This window comes from Rhizophagus irregularis, chromosome 16, assembly GCF_026210795.1.
Source record: "Rhizophagus irregularis chromosome 16, complete sequence".
Taxonomy (NCBI): domain Eukaryota; kingdom Fungi; phylum Glomeromycota; class Glomeromycetes; order Glomerales; family Glomeraceae; genus Rhizophagus; species Rhizophagus irregularis.
Window position 1 is genome coordinate 2,774,790 of NC_089444.1, and position 22,126 is coordinate 2,796,915.

General features: G+C 27.6%; 4 protein-coding genes across 4 annotated transcripts; all 4 read right to left on the reverse strand.

The window, feature by feature from the left end:
* Positions 1-431: 431 nt before the first annotated feature.
* OCT59_008348 (uncharacterized protein) lies at positions 432-1,860 on the reverse strand (the record flags this gene model as incomplete). The annotated part of the gene is made up of 4 exons (XM_066142388.1): positions 432-850; positions 915-1,025; positions 1,176-1,406; positions 1,470-1,860. The coding sequence occupies 4 exons, from the start codon at positions 1,858-1,860 to the stop codon at positions 432-434; spliced, it is 1,152 nt and encodes a 383-aa protein (XP_065999275.1).
* Positions 1,861-2,691: 831 nt separating this feature from the next.
* Positions 2,692-5,148, reverse strand: OCT59_008349 (uncharacterized protein; the record flags this gene model as incomplete). The annotated part of the gene is made up of 1 exon (XM_025319086.2): positions 2,692-5,148. The coding sequence occupies one exon, from the start codon at positions 5,146-5,148 to the stop codon at positions 2,878-2,880; it is 2,271 nt and encodes a 756-aa protein (XP_025174637.1). The 3' UTR covers positions 2,692-2,877.
* Positions 5,149-8,345: 3,197 nt separating this feature from the next.
* On the reverse strand, positions 8,346-9,198 carry OCT59_008350 (uncharacterized protein). Its single transcript, XM_025330523.2, has one exon. The coding sequence runs from the start codon at positions 9,124-9,126 to the stop codon at positions 8,527-8,529; it is 600 nt and encodes a 199-aa protein (XP_025174636.1). The 5' UTR covers positions 9,127-9,198; the 3' UTR covers positions 8,346-8,526.
* A 4,217-nt stretch (positions 9,199-13,415) lies between these two features.
* On the reverse strand, positions 13,416-13,871 carry OCT59_008351 (uncharacterized protein; the record flags this gene model as incomplete). The annotated part of the gene is made up of 1 exon (XM_025332259.2): positions 13,416-13,871. One exon carries the CDS (start codon positions 13,869-13,871, stop codon positions 13,416-13,418), a length of 456 nt encoding a protein of 151 aa, XP_025174635.1.
* Positions 13,872-22,126: the final 8,255 nt, after the last annotated feature.

Consider the following 22,126-nt stretch of genomic DNA (forward strand, 5'->3'; position numbering starts at 1 on the left):
AATAATAGCTTGGATACTAATGTAAAGTAGTGTTCATTTTTACTATGTAAAATGGTGGGCATGATTTTTCACGCTTTATTCCTCCTTTGAACATTATCTATCCCAATTTATTTTTAACTTAGTCAAGCTTCTGACTTTTTTTATTACTTTAAATAACAATATAATAATAAGATTCCACTTCAGATTTGTGTATTTGTGCTTTTATTTTACAAAATACATTATATAATACTTTTTTATAAGCATTAAAAGAATTGACTTTCATATATATAAAGAATATTTGATCTCATTTTCTCCACTTTTGGGTTCTATAATTTCATCTGTTATTTACGTGATTTGTGGTATTGAAAGCTCTCTTGAAATTTCTGAAGGTTCTCAGAATGCTGATTAGGATTTACATTATTTTTGCTTGAAACTGGACTATGATTCTTACTTCAATAATTTTCTCTAGGAGATTTTAAATTAGATGAATGTTGATGTGAAGGCTCTTTAGTGATAGGAAGATATTCCTCTTGGATTATAGCATACGCATAATTATCTTCATCAGCAGGGGTGGTATCAATTAGCTTAACACCAAAATCATCAGCTTCTGTTTTAATGTATAATTCTACTGACTGGGACTGAAATGTAATAATATTTTTTCCTGGATGGTATGCAAATACATTCTTTTCTAATACTTCATCAGCTTCCTCATCATTATCAAAAAATTGTAAATATTTTATATATTTAAGTTCTTTGTTTGTCAATAAAGAATTAATAATTCGGCATGCTACTTTATGATATTTTTGTTTTGGGCAGATTTGTGCTCTTAGAAGTTTCTTCTCAGTAATATTTAAGATTGCCTGTTTAATAACTATAGGAAAAGAGCTATGTAATTAATCCAAAACAAAATTGCATAAACTCAAACTAATTCTTACCTTTAAATGATTGTCCAGCTAGAAATTCGTCTGCAACAAGATTTAGATCAATAATACGACCACCAGCTAACTCATAAACTAGTTGCTGCTTCTTCTTTGATTTTGTGCTTGCTGACTAGATATTCTATCGACTCTTCCTTAGTAAGATCGCCAATTTCAATCGGACCAAATGCTCGTGAGTAGGAGGAAGAATTACCTAAATAGGAATTGCACAATAAATCACACTATTTCTTAGAGAGAAAAAAATAATGACTATATTACCTTCCATTATTTTTAGAACTGAGCCTTCACTGCTGACAAACAATGCAATGTATGTTTGGCTATCAGCATTATCTTTGGCACTATTTTGAAGGATACGAATGGTTTTTGGATCTAATCGGTCAACATTATCATACACAATAACCGCAGGTATATCGTATTTGACATTATATGCTTTAGCAGCAAGTTGAAAAGTTATCAAGGCCCTCACCCACTTCGGTTCATCAGATTCATCTATCAAGAAAGAAATTAAGGTCAATTGGATGTTATAAAAATGCAGTAACGGTATAAACTCACTATTAGTACCGCTCAATTTTCGTCTCAATTGATTATTTAAAGAGACATCCTCCTCAAATGCAAAGTTGATAGCTTCCCCAAATGTTTCGCCAAAATCATTAACAAAAGGAGGGACATCGACGTATACAACACCACGACCAACTTCTTTTAATGCAAGTTTGATCAGTGTAGTTTTCCCAGTTCCAGGTTCACCACAAACTGTATAATAACGCGACTGATTTTTGGCTGGTTGGAAAATAGCTTTGAGGTGGCTTACAATTATAGGTCGAGGAAAAAGTTCATCAGCTGAAACGTTAATTTCAGGTCGAGTGCCTTCTTTTACATTTTTAATTAGACGACTATCATTGTTTCTACCTCGACAACAAGCGAGATAACCAAGTATACCAGACATTAGTAAAGGATTTAGTAATGATATATATATATAAAGAGTGATTTGATTATTATTTATATTAATATTGTGAGTTGCACTTTTGTTATTCTTTTAGTGTATGTAAAGTCTTTAAATAACTTTAAGAACTTGAACCACAAGCATAATTGTTCATAATTATAAATCATGACTTGTGATTTCAACAGTTAATTTTACTATTATGATGGTAAGAGTTGATGAGTAACAAGTTATCGTATTATAAAATTATGATGGCATAATCGACGGGATATAAATTTTAATTTCGTAAGTTATGACAAGAGAATCATATTATTATCATACCGAAAATTCTATCGATAATTAGAAAAAGGTGAATCTATTATACGATATTAAGCGCATTAAAAAATTCTAATTAAACTTTTTATCTACAATTAAACTTATCTATCTTACCAAATATTGTTATTTCAATCGTATAAACCTAATTGCTTAGATCGCCTGAAATAAGAAAAATATATACGGTATATTCTTCTTCAAAATGTCAATTTATCTATAGGTGTCATTGCCGAATTAAAATTATGGCATCACAAAATATGGATTTTACCAATTAAATATTTAACATTTACGAATTACAAATTATCTATGACATAATCAGAAAAAAATATTTATTTACTGTGTGTAATTTTTGTATTTTTGACATTAAATAATTACGGTATAAGCGTAATTAATTCCGACGGCAAGATCATCTAAATTCGTAATTTTTCATAATGAACACCAGTATTTACCTAATATACTTGATATAATTGAAAAAAATTTTATAAAAACTTTATCTTTACGATCATTGTGAAAATATAAAGCCAATTAAGCAATTAGCAATAATAATACTTGCTAAATTTCAAATTGTATTTATTTATTTAGAATAATAACATGATTGATTAAAATGTTGTTATTACTTGTACTATTTCTATTGCTTATATTGTTTTACTATATAACTTTTGTTATTATTTTACTATTGCTGTTATTAATTACTTCCTAGAACTATTTGACTTAAGCATTCTCCATATTATCATTATCATTATACAATTGTTTAACAGTCGAATTCAAAGCTGGAATAATTTTTTCCGCCAAATAAAGTGCTTCTTTTTTCCATTTATCTTCATCATCCATACATTTGCCTAATATAGGTTCTACCAACCTTTTCAATACTATGTCAAACCATTTTCTTGCTTCCTCCATCTGCTTGAGATTAATGTATAATAACACGATATCAAAGATAATACCATTAATGATTTCCAGATGAACATTTTTATATGAACTGTATACCTCTTTTAGGATAGAAAGAGCCTTACTTTGGTTTCCATTTTCGCGATAAGCGAGTGCTAGAATTTTACTGGGTGCTAGTGTATCAAATTCAAGCTCTGGATGTTCTTTTCTAAGATCGTGTAATTCAAAAATTGTCTTTTCTAATCTTTTAATGAGAGAAGAATCAGGATCATTTGATAAAGGTTTGATTAATTTTTCAACAGTATCAAGGAGTTGTGTTCTTCTATGTACGGTTTTTGGTGCTTCAGATTTATCCAACTTACAAAGTCGACATTGACAATCTATGCCTATTGATTTAAGATACCTTGATCGTATCTCATAGCTACTATCAGCACTTCTGTAACAAATAAGTAGTTCCTCACCTTTTAAAATAGGTCTAAGAGATCGCATAAACATTAAATCTCCAAGAAAAAATCGTGTAACATTTCCATCAATACATGAATGATTAAAATAAGATGGTAAAATCCATAATCCTTTACCACTCAAATTAACACTTTCAACTATAACATTATCCAATGCAAAAGAATTATATTTGACAATATTTCCAATTATATCAACATTCACTAAATTCTTGTTAATTTTATTTAAATTCAAGCCATTGTAAAGTTCGTACACCTCCTGACAATGATAGGGTTCTTCCAGAAGTTTCTGCGTAATTTGGGTTATTAATTCCCCAGTACACAAAGATGATGCAACACACGTAGTCTGATCATTTTGAATATGACTCTTCATAGCATACCCAAGGACTTCATGACTATATACTATACTAAATGCCTTAGAGACTACCAATAAAGTATTTTCAGGAATATCACATTTTGCAATCAATCCTCTTCCTTTTCCTTTTATCGAACAAATCTCAATATCTTTACATAAAAAATCAGCATGATCCAATCTTGGTCCTACTTCGTGGACCCATTCGTCATTGCCTTTACTATCTTTTCTAATTTTAGCTCTTTCACAATACTCATTGATAATACTAATATAATCATATTGCCCATTTTTATTTTCAGAATCTAAAATTTTCGCATGTTTGAGTAATTGTTCTGTACTCTGCTTAATCGAAGAAATACTACCATCTGTACTGACTTTTAAACTTTGATGCAAATGTTGAAGTGTAATAATGGCTTCTTTATAACGTTTAAGACCACAAAGAGCTTTACCTTTGCGATAAGCTGCTTTTAAATGACTAGGTTCATATTTAAGAACAACTTCTGCATCATTGAGAGCATTACGAAATTGAAATAATCGCAGATATGCCTCTGCTCGGTTAGCGAACAATGTACCATTTTGTGGTTTCAGTTTGATACCATTTGAATACTCATCAATAGCTGCCGTGTAATTCTTTGAAGCAAAATAATCATTCCCACGACAACGGAATTCATCAACGGTCTTTCCTTTAATTTCTTTCTTAACCAATAGATCGGAGGTCCATATTAAGTCGCTAAATAACTTGTCATTATGATGATCAATGATAATAACATCATCAGGATTATTTGAATTAATTATGGTATTCTTATCGGCAGCAACTTTATATGATAAGTTTTTGATAACGAGTTTGGTGCCTACTGGTAGAAATGTTTGATCAATAGATCGACAAGCCATCTGTTCTACTTTGTTTTTGGGTATATTTGTCCAATTGTATAAAGCAAGTCGTTCCACATTACCATCTGGATCTTCCACAAGAGCTAAAAGAGCGCTTATGTTTATGAATTTGGTTATCACTCGACATAACAAAAAATTTTCGGTGGATTTATGATCAATTTGTAAATTTGCTATGGATATCCGATGTTGAAGATTTAAACTCAAATTGGGTTGACTACGAGCGGTATGAACCAAATATTTATTTTTATCACCGAAATAATCTAATTTCTTATGTTCTTCAATTAATCGTTCCCTACTTTTTTTTTGAGAAATATTACCAGTATTTAAACGTAAAACGGAATTTTGCAATATATCTACCGATGATATTACAGTATCTAAAAATTGGAATTTCATATTTAGTTATAACGAACGGTTAAAAAATGGCAAATTGTAAGAAAAAAATTTTTTCTTGGGAATTTTTTTTTGTAAATTGATTATTTCATATCAAACATGACATCATAGATCGCCTTATAAATACTAATTAAGGAGTGACAATCAAATTATCATATGGTAATAATTCGTTTAAAAAATTGGAATTATTAACAAAAAAAAAACTAATTGCTTAAATTATAAATTAATTATATTTATTAAATTGTTATGTATAAATTGTATTTGTTAAATAAAATATTCAATTGTTAACGATTAAAGACGTATTATTTCTTAAAAAAATATATTTGTTTAAGAGTTGCAATTGTTAACTGACAAAGTAAATTTTTATGGCAGGGGCATCGATCAAGGTAGGGGGGCGACGATTAATGTGTGACAATTAGGGCATCACACCCAAAATGTCACCCGGGATCGCTTATTCATCACATGATCAACACGTGATCGCATCACATGCCTCAAACAGAGAATATTTGATTTGTAAATTTATATAAATTAGACGAATTTAATAAACTATAATTTATAATGTTAAACATGAAATTTAAAGAAAGTTATTGGAAAATGAAAATTTCATATTTTCTATTCTTCAATAAATTGAAAAGACAATTCTTAAATATATAATTTAAACTTTATAAATGCGATATCGAGTTTAACCTAAACAGTTACAAAAGCTATATTGCAAGCCGAACTGAAAGCGATATGATACTGTATTAAATCATAATATTTTATAAATATTATATTTTATTAGATAATTAAGTTTTATGAACTTTTAAGCATGATTGCTACATTTTTCATTGGACAAATTATGCGACGTGATGACACTTTATATAGATTATATTATATATAGAAACAAATAAGCTTTATTTATTTTATGTGAAGTAAGAAAAACAAATAAGCTACCTTTATATGCCGTAATTCGTTAGCAAATTATAATGCGGGCCAAAATCTAGTTCTTGCCAGCATTATGGTTAACTTTTTGGCCAACCAATAATAATTTCAAAATTCATATGATCGTTAACTCCGCTAAATTTACGGTGCTGGGCAAAGTGTAACCAAAAATATTGGTATATGTTATACATTACTATAAAGGGGCAAAGGAATTGTTTCGATATATGTTATATCGCGAAATTATATATAATATCGGTATAATGAGATTTTTTTATTAGTTGCGAAACGGGACAAAGGAAATTCATCGGTATATGTCAATTATCGGTATATAAACTATCGATATATCGAGGTTAGACTATGTTACTATAATTTGACTGTTAGATAAGAACAGAAATGATGCAACGTTGTCATTGTTGTGTAATTTATGAAGCGATCGATGAGGATTTTTTCTCGCACATACATGTTTACGATATATTCGAAAGAAATAAACACGTGATCTAGTTTCAATTCTTTTTTTCTCATTCCCCGTCAGCTTTTTGTAGGTATTTTACTCGAAGAAAAGCCAGCTTTTTTTGTAAAATATTTTATACGAAACTACTCCAAAACCTTCTAATAAATTCCATAAAATTATTATTTAATAGTGACGATAATGTTTTCGGGTATTTATAAATTTAAATCACAATTGGAATCAAGAAATGTAAATAATAAAGACGCTTTACTCAAAAACTTATATAAATATACATATATTACACATACACTCCCCGGTAAAAAGTATCCGACCACCCTAAAAATTAAAAAATCTTAAAAAATTCAGTGGGCCCAACAATAAATTTATATTTATTTTAAAAGTTTGAGACATGAGACACTTTTTAAAAGTGTTTTTTTAGCTTAATTATTAGTAAAAATTCGCGGACATTTTTAATTCTAAAAATGGCAAAATTCTTAACTTTTTAACTAGAGCAGTTACGGCCAAATGAATTCCAGAAATCAATTCTTTGACTAAAAAATAGCTTATGTTTAAAAAATCAGAAAGATTGGACTGGTAGTTGCCGAAAAATCCACCACTGAAGATCATAATTTTTATATGTAAAAACGGTAAAATCACCATTTTTGCCAAATTTTAGTATAAAAATTATGATCTTCAGTGGTGGATTTTTCGGCAACTACCAGTCCAATCTTTCTGATTTTTTAAACATAAGCTATTTTTTAGTCAAAGAATTGATTTCTGGAATTCATTTGGCCGTAACTGCTCTAGTTAAAAAGTTAAGAATTTTGCCATTTTTAGAATTAAAAATGTCCGCGAATTTTTACTAATAATTAAGCTAAAAAAACACTTTTAAAAAGTGTCTCATGTCTCAAACTTTTAAAATAAATATAAATTTATTGTTGGGCCCACTGAATTTTTTAAGATTTTTTAATTTTTAGGGTGGTCGGATACTTTTTACCGGGGAGTGTACATAATATAATAATATATGTAAAATTAATCTCATTCGTTTGTATATGAATTATTATGTTTTACAAAATTTTTTTTGTGCGGAGGGAAATCGAAAATTTTCTTACGTATTATTATTAAAGTTACACATTGAGAATAATTATTATTTTTTATTTCGTAATATTTCAACTTCAATGGAATTTTTTTTTATTATTATTCGACAAAAATAAAATAGGTTGAACCATATATGGAAATTTTAACAAAGTAAAGTAAAAAAGAAATAATCTGTAGAACAATACTTTTGATTGTATAATGTATATAATTATGACACGTATTTTGATTCAAATTTCCAAAATAAAAGGGAAAAGGCTTAAATTCTTTATTTATTTGATTTAAGCACATTGAGATTGATTCGATGCAAAATAATTTCAAAAATGATTATAAAGTTTATTTTTGTGAATTTAAATATTACAAATAAGATAGAAATTATATCAAAAGAATATCATTTTTGTTACATTTCTCCTAAATATGTTTTTTTTTTTGGAATTAATCATCCGACCTAATAGTTGATTTTTCATGCAAAATTATGCATACTATGAAAATTTAGTTAAATTTATAGTTAATACAGCAGAAGCGTAGATCTTATGGGAATAGCCTTTTTTAAAGATAACCGTTGAACAAAACTGTACGTATATAAATAGCGTAATAATTGAACGTTTTAAACTTAATAAAAAAAAAATTAACAAAAAAAAATAAAGAAAAAAAATTTTGTTTTAAAAAAAAAGAAGAAAAGAAAAGAAAAAAAAATATAAATATATTATTTTTTTTAAAAAAAAAATCTAAGTAATTCATAAGTCCTTATAATAATTTATTCTTATTTTTCCGCGGAACAAAGCTTAAAAGTTACATCATTTATTAAATTTAGCTAAATTTAAATTTTTATAATAATAAAATAAAATCTTAAATATGAACACGAATTGTTTCTTTCTTTTTCTTTCTTTCTTTTATTTTTCTTTTGCTTATATTACTCAAAAGTCATAAAGAGGCTGGAAGGATACCTCCTCTGCTCTCCTCGCCTCGTTGATGTAGAAAGAATATGACGACGAAGGTAATTCGGGTGGCGGCGAAGTATCAATAATTTCGAAGTTACTAATATCCTCTTGATAACGTTTGCTCATAAGAGATTCTTGCCCAACTGATAGCTCATCGATAGCTTCTTTTGATCTAATTTCCATTTTAGAAGGTTTTTTCTTATTGGGCTTTCGTGTTCTACGCTTGGTAATACGATCGGCGTTGTAAACGTAAGGGTTTTTGATCTTAATCACTTGAGTTTTTCGATCTTTGAAAATTGCATTAGCATATTTCGTGAAATAAGTTTTAAAATTTTTATCCGCTACATTCCAGCAGTCCGCCGCTATGCGTGAAATCTCCTTAGGGTCTATATCGTACCCTTTAAGCGCTTCGGTGCATGATTTTCGAAATAGGCAAAAGTTATTGCACTTAAGATATTCCTTATAAACTTCCGATTCTGGAGGAGGCAGAGTGATTACTATACCGAGGATTCTCATGAACTTGATTCCATTAACCTCATATACTTCCGGAGGTTGTACGGATGAGAATTGACTCATTATGACGTTACGATGAGCTTTAACGAATAAATACGATAAATATAAGACGGAAGGAATTGTTTCTTCGTTATCATTTTGAAATATCTCAGAACATGGTCTTTATATAGTTTTTAAGAAATTTAAATCGCTTTGTTTCGATTGAATCAATTGTTTAATTAATTTATTCGTCAAAAAGAAGGTAATAAAAAAATTTTCTTTTTTTTTTTCGGCCGCCTTTTTCTCGGCTAAAAAAAGCGTTAACAAAGTCAATCGTATCGAATCTTAATAATATTAAATTATTTTGTCAGCTGACACATGGTCAATTCGCTTACTCGCCGTCAAAATAATTCCGATAATTCAAATTACCCCGATTCGTTAATTAAAATTATTTCAAGCCTCATTTCATTAAAATATTACTATATAAGGTAATTACCCCTATATTATTTGACATTTTGATCTCAGTTTTTTAGTGTGAGAAAAATGGAAAATAAATAAAAAATAATATGACATATTTAACCTCAATTGAAATTTATCATATAATAATCTAAGCCACAATTTTTAAAATAAACGTTACAACGTGTTCATTATTATTATTAAAAAAGAAAAAAAATCTCTTTAGATCAATGCGGAGTACCATTTCCATAATAAAAAAATCCTTCTAATTAGAATTATATCGTTTATTGATGTAGATTATGGCAAAGCTCCCCGCATTACACCGAGCATTACATCGATCATGATCTACAATGAGACGCGTGTTAAAAATCAGAATATGCGCCTAATCATCTTTACCATTAAAAGAATTTTATTGATTATTCATTCGTTCGTATCCAAAGTTGGAACAATACAATGGTTATGACATCAGAATAATTTAATTGTTTGACAAATACATCATCGTCTATTCGGCTTTTAACTTTTAATCACGTATTTATTTGTCAGATAAGTGAGAGGTATTATATATCGGAATTAAGAGCGACCATTTTAAATACCGATTAAGAATTTGTGTTAACTAATTCTTCGTTGTCATATGTAGTGTAATTCATGGTAATAAAAGGCAATAATGACCTTTTCTGTAACAAATTAGTCTTAATCAAATCCTATAAATCCTATAAGACGTTAAAATTAAGATGATCTACATTGATAATTGTAAGTCATAAAAGTCATAACATGAATGGGATTATTGTGCCGCACCATACTATAAAAAAATTTCGCGTTGCTTAGCAATAACGATATAAATGAATGTTTCTTACGCCTAATCTATCTGATCTACCTATATCTCAACTAATAGTACATGCAGCTTATTAGAAAGAAAATCTGCCATTTTAGGATCAACATACATTTGCAATTACATAATTTAAATATCACGGTGATAAAAAAACAATATTTTATCGTCATGTATTATCAAGCCTTTTGTGTTCATATTGTATCATATTTGGTATATTTTGTCTTTGTAAAATTTTGCCTAAGAGATTGGCTAACTTTTAGTAATGGTAATCGCTTTTATAACAGACTAAATTTATCCTAGTCCATTTTTTTTAGGGGATAAAAATCATGCAGCTTTTTTTGATAGACATTTTATTTTGTGCGAACAAATGGATTAGATTTAAATTCAACTTTTGGATTTTTCTAAAACTTGTCTTTGTATTCTCAAAACTAAAAATTGAATTATCATACTTAAATTTTATGTTTAATAAGCATTGTATTACAATAATTTAAATGAAAAGGATGGCCGAATTGAACTCTTGACGTAAAAAAATGGTCATTTTTGTGTAACGTACAGATATATCAAGGGATATATCAAATTGGAACATAAAAAGAAAAAAAAAATTTTCTTATCCTTGACATAGCTTTCCAATTTTAAAAAATATCAAAGAAAATGTGGTGGCTGTGCTACAAATTAAGAGAATTTTCGGAATATAAAAATTTTTAGCAAGATGTCATGTATGTGGAATTGTGGGATGGGATTGATTATAAAGACTTTTTGTCCCACTTTTATGCATTTCTCTATGCAGGGGATTAGCTAGTAAGGATGTTGGATTTTTTTTTTTTACATTGTACGATTTTAAAATACTTCTTGTTGGGTAAAAACTATTTTCATATGATGTATATTTTTCACTTTCATCTAATTTCTAAATTAATAAAATTCAATATAATCTCCTTTTTTTATTATTGGTCATTACTAATAAAAATAATAAAAAAATAATAATGTATTATTATTATTATTATTTCATTTTATATAAATTCATTAAGTATTAGACATTCGTTCTATTACTATCATACTTAATAATATGAAGGAAGGGTATGTTCGGTATTAATTAAATTCATTTTTAATATGATGTTATCATATTCGAAAAACAAATGGTCAATTAAAAATAAAAAATTATTATATTCGAAAAACAAATGGTCGGTCAATTCAAAATAAAAAATCATCATATTCGAAAACAAATGGTCAATTCAAAATAAAAATTCATTTATAATAATTATTATTTTATGCATTCTTTATATTTATCATAATTAGAGATAAAGATATTTGTAAACTCATTTACAAATAAAAAAAAAAATTAATCAGTAATTTTTCAAGTTCAAAGTTCAAACATTTTTGGGCATGAATTGATGACAAAAAAATTAATTTCCGTGGTATTTCCAAAAAAAAAATCTTTTTCATTTACATTTAATTAATTTTTTTTTTTTTAGTGGATAAAAAATTCTCCGATATAATTAAGAAGAATCATTTACTTTTTTGGTTCTAAAGGTATAATTTGGAAATTATTAATAATCATTATTAATATATGCTGACATAATATGGACCGAAAATTTTCCGTCAAGATAATTATCCGATTTTCATCTATCGGAACAAATTCCCGCTAATAATAATTAACAACAATTTTCTTAAAGGAAAATTTCCAACAATTCATTATTCCACTGCATTGAGGTACTTCACATGGTAACCTTTAGTGAAAAAAAGGTGAAAGTTTATTACGATCTGCGAGCGCCTTCATGACTGTATATATGCGAATAGGAAAAATAATCATATTAAATGGATTTTCTATATTTCTCCGCATGATAATAATATAACTGTCAAATTTTGATACTGTACTTTACTGATTCACAAGTTCTTTCATTTAACAAACTAGTCCAGTTTTGGGTTACATTTTTATAAAAAAAAACTCATTCATTCGTGGATTGCAATTAAGATGAATAGAAAAAGTAAAGATTTTAATATGTAAAACTTATACGTAAATCTCATTTAGTATAAAATACATAAAAAATTTTATCAGTCATGTAATTTGTATTTACTATTTTTATTGAAAAAATGTCGGTCATATCGTAGGTTGAAAACGGAGATTTTTCTTTGTTTTTATAAAAATATCTTATAATTAGTATGTAACTATTCGTATATGGGTATAAAAAAATTGGGTATGTTAAAAATTACGAGAAATAAATATTTTAGTCTATACTACTTTTTTAATGAACATATATATCCACAACGATCATTCTCATTCGCGAAATTGTCTATTAATTAATATTATTATCCAATTAATTGTCGCTGGTCATCTTATTATAAAATATAACCAATATTTTTTTTCAAAGCGAATCAAAATTTAATAACTATGTACGAATATGCACATACGTATTCACGTATAACTCCACAAGACTTACATGCACGTACGATTAACCGTCGATTTGATAACCTTAGTTCTTTTTAATGTTTATTTAGTGAGGACAGCATTATTTACCGAGCTTTTGTAGCTCAGTAGGCTAGTCAATAATAAATAGCATATACATTCATTGTACATTATATGTTTAAAAAATAATCATACAGTTAGCTCACAAGTGTGGATGTTAAATGTTCAAATAAAAAATGAACAAAACATAATGGTTTTCATAAATTTTATTAAATTATTATCCCGGTTTACTTAAAAAAAATAATTATCGATTTTTTCGAAAAATAATGATTTTCATACTAAATTATCCCAGTTTAGTCGATTACGTAACAAAAAAAAAAATAAATAAATAAACGATGTTTTTGATTTTCCACCACCCCGGTTTCCGTTATACTATTTTTTGCATAAATAATAATTCGGTTATGTAACAAATGTAACAAAAAAGTTATAGCTAAAATAAATAAAATAAGAAAATAAATAAAAATGGTTTTATCGCATACTATTTTAAGTATTTTTCATTGCATATCATATTTCGAACAGTACTATTCTACGAAATGTTTTGGAATTCCTTATAATTTATGATAGTCCATAGGGATTAAAACTTAATTTTAGATAAGAAAATTTTCTCATATACATTTTTTTTTTTTCTTAGAAATCAAAGATTGAAAATCTCATTATTGTTGGTCTCATCGAACATATTTGAAATTCAGTCTGAGCTTCCAAATGTTGACGTGTATGTACCTCTTGATCAACGACGAACCTTCTAAAAGAACTCTTTTTAGGTTTGCTCCTGTTGTTTACTATCCGATATACTTTTTTCCTGTTATTTAAAACATCATTGGCGTAATTCCTGAAAAACTCTTTTAATTGATCATTAGCAGAAGACCAAGATATCTTTGCAATTTTCGAGCACTCTTGCGTACTCAGACCAGACGCCTTTTGTAAACATCTTCTGTACATAATGAAAGGATTACACCTGAGGAAATCTCTGTACTCCAGTGCATCTATTGGAGGCAATAGATGATAGTAAACACAAGCTTGCGGGACACTTAAAAAATACTGCCCGAATTCATTACTATCGATTTTTGGACCAACATCGGACATCTTAAAAATTTATATATATATATATAAGATTTATGGTTAATTCAATTTTTCCATCTGGCCGTGAAAAGGTCTTTTTATAAGAAAAAGTTACACTTTGTTTCATGCATCAAGAGATATCATGTTATCTCATTTGTTTATTGATACTTTGAATCGAAAAGAAATATTTAAATGTAGAACAATCACTCAAAGACTTTTTTTTGATCGGAAATAGTATTAACAAAGAGAGATGAATGGTCAATTCGTTATCGACGCCAAAATAATCAATAGTATTCATCTATAAGAAAATCACGTCATGATATAATATGATGTCTGATTACTTTATTATAATGTGGTTCAGCATTTTAATAACGTTTAGTAATATTAGATAAGCAGTCGTTTCATTGTAATCTCCGCGAAGAAAATAACCAGACTTAAATAAGAAAACTAACTAATCATTCTTTTTTTTGTCTCGGCCGATGGCCTACTATCACTTTATAACATTAGTAAAATAATAAAGATAGAACGCGTTATTATAAAACCAATTTGTATTAAAAAAAAAGTCTTATTACGCCATATCACTTTTAACTTTATCAATCAACTACAAGACTCCGCTAATTATCTTTTAGGTCAAATGAAGAGTTCTATTATTAGGCTTATATAGTTGAAATGATTATTTTTATTTATGATTGTATTTTTATCTTATTTTGAATAAAAAAAGGAAAGAAAATGTATTACGTATCATTGGAAATTTCCGCACGGAAATTTCCGCAGTTTAATTACCGCTTCAATCAATAAATCGATAAAAAATTTCATTTTTGAATTAAATGAATTAAATTTTTACAGTAAAAAGTGGCTAAATATGACTTTATATAGTGAATCAAGTACGTACATATTGTTACTTTTTGATGGTTCAAATTAAGATCTGGTGATCAAATACGTTTATCAGATTAACATGTGAGATATAAATAGTTTAATTGTCACCAAAATTAAACAATTATCATTCATGGGGAATATCACTTCCGGATCTTATAAACGGTAATCTTATAAATATAACTAAGATAGAAACATATGACATACATAATATTAATAAGCTTTTTCATCCAACAGGAACAGATTTATTGTTGCGGCTTGAAATTAACAATTTTTATTGGAACAATAATAATGGCAAATGTAGACAATGAGTTACGTGTATAATAATAACGAATGATTGATTTGGTTAACATAGCCACTAATGATCAAAATCTTGGGGTAATAAAAAAAAACCATTCAAATATTACTTAATGTATACTTTAAATTTGTTCCGAACATTAATTTATCTGATTTCAAATGATCAAATGTATAGATTTTACTTTTCACGCATAATTGATTCGGTATATTTAGTACTTTAAAATTTTTTTTTTTTCGTTCTTTGTTTAAATATAACTAATTTTGTCTATATATGAACTAATCCTGTCATTCACGAAGGTTATTGGTGTTCTATGATTACTTTTTTTTTTTTTGAATGTATTTTGGAATAATAATTATGCAAAATGTCGTTTTAGCCCAATTTTGTACATACTCAAAAATGGAATATTGAGCTGATTCTGATTTCCGGTGTTGCAGATATAATTCCTAATTTGTACTGGCTTAAGGCTTTGTACTACTTAAATGTATATCACGGGCTATTGTAGTATACCACCTCCTCAAATTTTTAAAACCAAAAAAAACCTTTGAGGAGTGATCGTCCTCGGTTCTACCACATAATCTAGGAAAAAAATTTTTTTTTTTCGATATTGCCTTCATTTAAATAATTCTTTCTTTTTTAACATAAAGTGAGAAGAAATTAATAATCGGTTTAATCTGAATTACGCTTTTTTCATTTTTTTTTCATTTTTTTTTTAACGCTCAAATCAAAATCACATAAAAATTTTATTAAATAATCATTTTTCATAAAAATATTTAAGTACGCAATAATGTCAATTTCTTTTTTTTCTTTTCTGAAAATTTGTGTATTGTTTATATTTTCATTAAGAATAACTACCTTCACAAAAATTACATTCACGAAAGCTACTTTAAAACTTTACAATAAAAACCGGTTTCAATTAAAATGAGTTATATACCTTCTAAAGGGCTAAAGGAACGAAAGTCCATAAAGAGGAACAGAATGAATTCCCTACAAAAAAAAAAAAAAGAAGAAATTGGACAAAATTTCTATAAGGAGGATGAAAATGTATAAAATAGGTGAGAGTTTTTAACGGAAATTTTATTTTTTCCGATGTACGCCAACAACGTGGCCGCTTTTATGATGATCGCAAGATAAAAAGAGATACGATAGAAAAAATCAAATTCTTTTAATAGAAAAAGATCTACTATTCATTCAAGCAATTTGTAATGTTTAAATGAAAGTTTTTTTTTTTATTCCAGAATGATATTGACCTTTCTAACAAATAATACCTCTTGAACGTGTTTCAATGGATCTTTTTATAAAATAGTATTGAAAGTTAAAAAACGAGTTACATTGTTTAACAGTTCTACAAATTCATTTCTTTTAGAACCTAGAGAAATTTTGGTATTAAAGTTACCAAAATAATGAGTCATCGGCCGTCTAATCCCGAAACATTCGAGCATATATATTCTCTGGTCTAGATAGGAACAAAATCCAAAATGGAACCAGAGAGATATCCGCTTCTTTATTGGATTACTCCTTGTCTGTTGCTCTAACCATGAATTGAGATCGGAATGGGCGTGAAGGGCAGAATTTCTTTAAATCAACTTGCACTTATCAGGTGATGAAACTAATATGATTCCTCTTAATTCGATGATTTATCGCCCTTTACCAGATAATCGATGAATAATGGACGATTACACGAATTTTGGTATTCGAATATTCTATCACAAATTTAGAGGATAAAATGGCATAATAGAATTAAGTTGAAATTGCTGCTCGTTTAGTCTTCTGAAATATGACATGGTTATTGAGTCACAAGTCAGGTTTCGGATTTGCATTAAAAATTTGAAAAATTCAGCTTAGTAATCAGAAAATGACGCCCATTCTAATGGTATAATGGGTTATGCGTTTGTTTCATTTTCATTGTTTAGCTGCAAATTTATGTTTGCTGATGGGAATTTAGGTTAAAGTAGTTAAGATTTTATCGACGATGCAGATTTATTCATGTTTGGTTGTGGGAATTTAGTTAAAGTAGTTAAGATTTTAGCGTAGATTTTTAATCAATTTATTGCCAATTGAAATCTGTGAATAAACAATATTATTTTAAACATCCTGCACAATTAAACAATGTTTGGCTGCAAATTTATGTTTAGAGGCGGAATTTAAGCTTATTAAAAACGATTTTATGTTAAGTGCGTGCGTGCATGCATGATCTTTACTTAATTTTTAAATTCATTGAAAAATTTTCCCATTATCAATCTAGATCTATTTTATTGATATAACTAGTTAACAGTATAGTATAATTTATATAGATGTATTTTTTAATATTTATATAATTTGATCACTGGGCTCTTGTTAACACTATAACTTCAACTATATGAAATATGAGCTGTTCTAATAAATCTTTTGATATCCCATTGATGTTCATAAATTAATTTTTTAATTTCTTCTCGAGTCTATCCCAGAGAAATAAATTTGCTATAAATATTAGCGTCAAAGTTTTTTTTTTTTTAAAAAAAAAAGGATATTATTCTACATACATTACGTCGGGAAACCGTGTCATTGATATGATTTATTGATGTGATAATATGTAAAATGACTCGGTTTCAACCAATATCTAAAACAAAGTGAAAAAAATTAGAACTAATCTTTCAACAAACAAAAGAAAAAAAAATGTGTTAAAATTAAATGACGATGAAATTATACCTTCATGATATTTTTCTATACTACTATTAACTTGATTTCATCTTTTTTTCATCATAATTACCAAAATCATTGAATATAGGATACGATAAACAAGTTTATGAGAATGGCGACTTAAAAAAATATATTCTCAACTTGGAACAGGGCACCCAACAATCTTTGGTCCTATTAATTACAGATTCTTCTATTGTCGACTTCAAGTCTATCCATATCAAATAGGTTAGTTGAATGTAGATGTCTTGAATGTAATGGGCAATTCGTAGAAGAGCTATTTTTTTGTAGGTCCAAGACGCCGAAGGTATGTGTTAACGTTCCGATTTTTTAATTTTTTTTATCGAAACGTTTTTAACGTTTCGAATGTTTTTTTTTTAAATTTATCGGAACGTTTGTTAACATTCACGAAATGACGAACCAATATTCAAATGATGATCTAGTTATCAAGGAAAAATTATTCCTAAAACCACCAAGACAAGATCCTGTAACTCTTGAGGAACTGAACTTAGATTTATTATTCCAACAGAACCAACTGATACAAATCATGGCTAACCCAAACCCAAGCTGATTTTCAAAACTAGATCTCTACTTTTGAATCCACCTTGAAAGTCAGACAGGGAGAACCTTTAATAGACACTGAACTTCTTCAATTTAACCAACTTTGATGATGGCTAATGGCTAGAAGCAGAATAAGTAACCTAGTTTAACAAGATGATTTTCAGCACTTTGGGCTACACAGCCAAGAGTTAGAAAATTCCTCCCTTAAGTTACATATGAACTCTTCACACACAGTTATCACCAAATTACCCCAATGTGGCGACGAAAATCCTAGCATTCTGTATTATAATTTCAAAGAATAGTTCAAATATGGATGCCGTCAAAAATATATACGACATAAGCCGAAGTGTCGAATTTTTTTCATGTTGAAAATCCGTAACCGTAAAAAAAAACCCCCATATGTCGTAATTAATTAAGACGCTGACGCCGTAATTGCTGCCGTAATTCGCCTAATAGTAATATAAAGTCTAAATAAACAAACTACATAAGATATACAACAATTATATATAATTTTCAAATCAAACATACCTATCAAAAGTAATCATACATTACAAAAAGAACATATAGTGATTGCAATAATAAATGGATAACAACCTTCCTTTTCCGTTCTTTCCCTTTCGATATGACAGGCACCTTTATCTGGGATCCAGTAAATTCCGCTATGATCAGCTTCATGGATTGTCGATTTTTATTTAGAATTCGTATTGAAACTCTTTTAAAAATTTGTCATTTTCATCTGCTGTAATGACTTTAAATGCGTATGTGAATTGTGATTAAACAGATGCGCATGTGAATTGTGATTCAACAAAGTTCCGTAAACAGGTGAGCCAAAATCATCAGCCGTCAAACATGTATAAATGACTCTTGAGTTAATCGAGACAACATTCCAGGAATTATTGGATCAAGTGAAATAATTGTTTCTGTTGGAGATAATACAGTAGCATGTGTAATTATGATAAGTAACAAGATTATTTTTTTTAAAAAAAAGAAATAATCTATTTGCAACACTGGTGATAAATGTATGCGCCAAAATCAAAAATAATAATAATTTTGTATCTAATAAAAAGAAATGAATAAATGGAGATCAGAAACATACCGTATATCTATAAAATGACGTGATCAATTAAATGTTAAAGTTTACAAATGTGCTGAAAAGAACCAAATAATAAAAATAAACATACCATAATTAATGTAAATTGACACGCATATCTCCTTAATTCTTTATCTTATAAAACTTATAGATTTTATTTTTTGACAAACTTTAATACCGTCAAAAGCATTGTAACCACCATTTTTCATCAACTTGACGCTCGTACTCATTCATTTACACGCTAGTTTTTAATTTTACGTGGTTTAATTGAGGATAAACAGAGGAAGAAAATATCCAAGTCTCTGGTCTTTGAGTAATGGGGTTAAGCCTAGAAAAATATGGTTGTGAATTGTGATATATTTTTAAAACCTCTCGCATCAGCCTTAAATGCCTAAATTAAAATCAAAATGAAAATATTAATAAATCATTCGTATTCATGTATAGCTTTTGTGGATGAGTTATCAAGTTTACCTCCAAAATTTCTCATTTTATATATCTTAACAAACTCCTGGGCGTCTTGTCATTTTTGGGAATATCAAAATTGGGTTTCTATCTTTTAAAAGAGAATTTAAACTTTAATGTTTGGTGGGTTTAACACCTGAAAAGTATTTTTAATAACCTATTACATTGTAAATTTTTTGCATTTTCGGTCTGGAAGCAACGATTTTCGTTGTAACATTTGATGAATGAATGATAAGGGGATCCCAACACTTTATATGAGAAAATTATTTTGTCGTACAGATTGTCGCATGATCAGCGGTACAACGCTGTAAAACTTGACCAGTCATGCTGTACAGTATATGCGAGTTACAGATCAAGAAGGTAAACTTTTAATGAAATCAAAATACGTGTTCTTACTTCATTTCTTTGTTTCGCGGTAGTCTAACCATATCTTCACCAACAATCGTTTATCAATGTACTATATACTGTATATCTTTGCAATTTTTTTCTAATGGACTGTCAACAACTGTCAACAACAACTTTTTACAATTTCTTGACAAAATGACTTTATCGTTATTGAAATTTGTAAATAGCGAATTTCTTAATAATTTCGGAACCATATGATTAACATTATCATTTTGTATAGTTTCTTTGATAATCGATTGTTAAATGACAATTTTCATTTAGAGACGTAAATTAAAAAAACATTAATTGTAAGTTGTAAAATTTTAGGATCATCTTTACAGTTTATTTTTTTTTTATATTTCTCAACTGTGTTGGAGATTATATATTAAAAAGGGGGTTCATTTACCCCCGTTATATTTTTATTGATGTTACTAATATTAGAACGACAAATGGGAAGATTCTTATAAAGATTAAAATCCCGAAATACCAATAATTTCTAATTTAAGTCATTAGTCACTAGTCAGGGTCAAAATAATTATTTAGTGTTTCCTAATTGCATGGTTCTTTGTAATTCTAAACTATAACCGTATAACTCAGTTACAATATATTTTCACTATTAAAGAATGCAAAAAAATCTCAGGAGATAATAACTTTAATGTATCTAATACAGTAATAAAAACGCAAAAAAAACAATATTAATATTATATTAAATAATCATAATCCTTACAATCACAGGTAACGTACAATCAAACCATAAAAATTTCAATGGATACATATATATATTATACTTGTACAGTATTTATAACGATAATATTTTTATAAATATTTAATATATATAGAATATTCTAACTTTTAAGGTACATGTTACATTTTGGTATGAATAATAAGTATACTATATATACAAAATGACTTTTTTTTTTTTTGAAAGAAATCTTGCATTTTTTGAATATTTTTACATAATTTTCTGTAAACCTTATATAATTAATTTTACATAAGTTTTTTTTTTTCTAGTTTTATCCCTGAAATCCATGTGTAAACCATGCATTATTGACATATTGCAGTTTTAAGGAATTATTTGACAAATAAATAGTAATTGAAAAAAAAGAAAGCAGTACGAAGCACGTAAAATGAAATATTCTTTGAAGTGAATCAAAAAATTAAAATTTGACTACTTTGGTAGTACTTCATACTATATATCTTTCAAGCGTGATGTACGGTAACTTGCACCAATGAATAAATGAATGACGTTCGGCCGAATCCGTTGGGATCTGAGACGATCTACATAATTCCGATCATTTTTGGTTGCAAAGATGCAAGGAAAAAATGAAAAAAAAGTTCCTAACGTAAGTAAGCGATTAAGTAATTTTATATTTTAAGAAAAATATTGAAACATATTGAAACATATTAACATATTGAAATATTGAACAAAAAAAAAAAAAAAAAAAGAAAAAGAAAAAAAAAAATTTCTGTGCATGAGAAATAAATATTTATTAAAAACACAACAACACACAATACAACACAATACAACAAATTTTATTCATTATTGGGGATGATTTACAGTTTACTAAACTAATTTTAATTTGGAGTAAATCAAACATATCATCGGATTATCACTGTTTTATCTTAACCCATAATTTATTAATTCATTGAATAATTCAATAATCCAAAATCCAAAAATAGAAATTCTGAATAAAAAAAAATATATAAAAATATATATTTATATATATATATATTATATATATATATATATAAAAAAAGTTATTTTTCAAAAAATTTGTTTTTCCGGTTTAAACTTTTTCATGTAAACAAGATACCGAATTCCGGATCCCCCAATATATAATATATATGTATATATAAAATAAAAACATAATTTATATTTATATATATTATAATATGATAAATTTTATTTATTTATATTTATATAAATATATATATAGA

What these genes read in the sequence shown, in the direction of transcription:
- OCT59_008350 (XM_025330523.2), bottom strand. Translation starts at nt 9,126, where the DNA reads ATGAGTCAATTCTCATCCGTACAACCTCCGGAAGTATATGAGGTTAAT.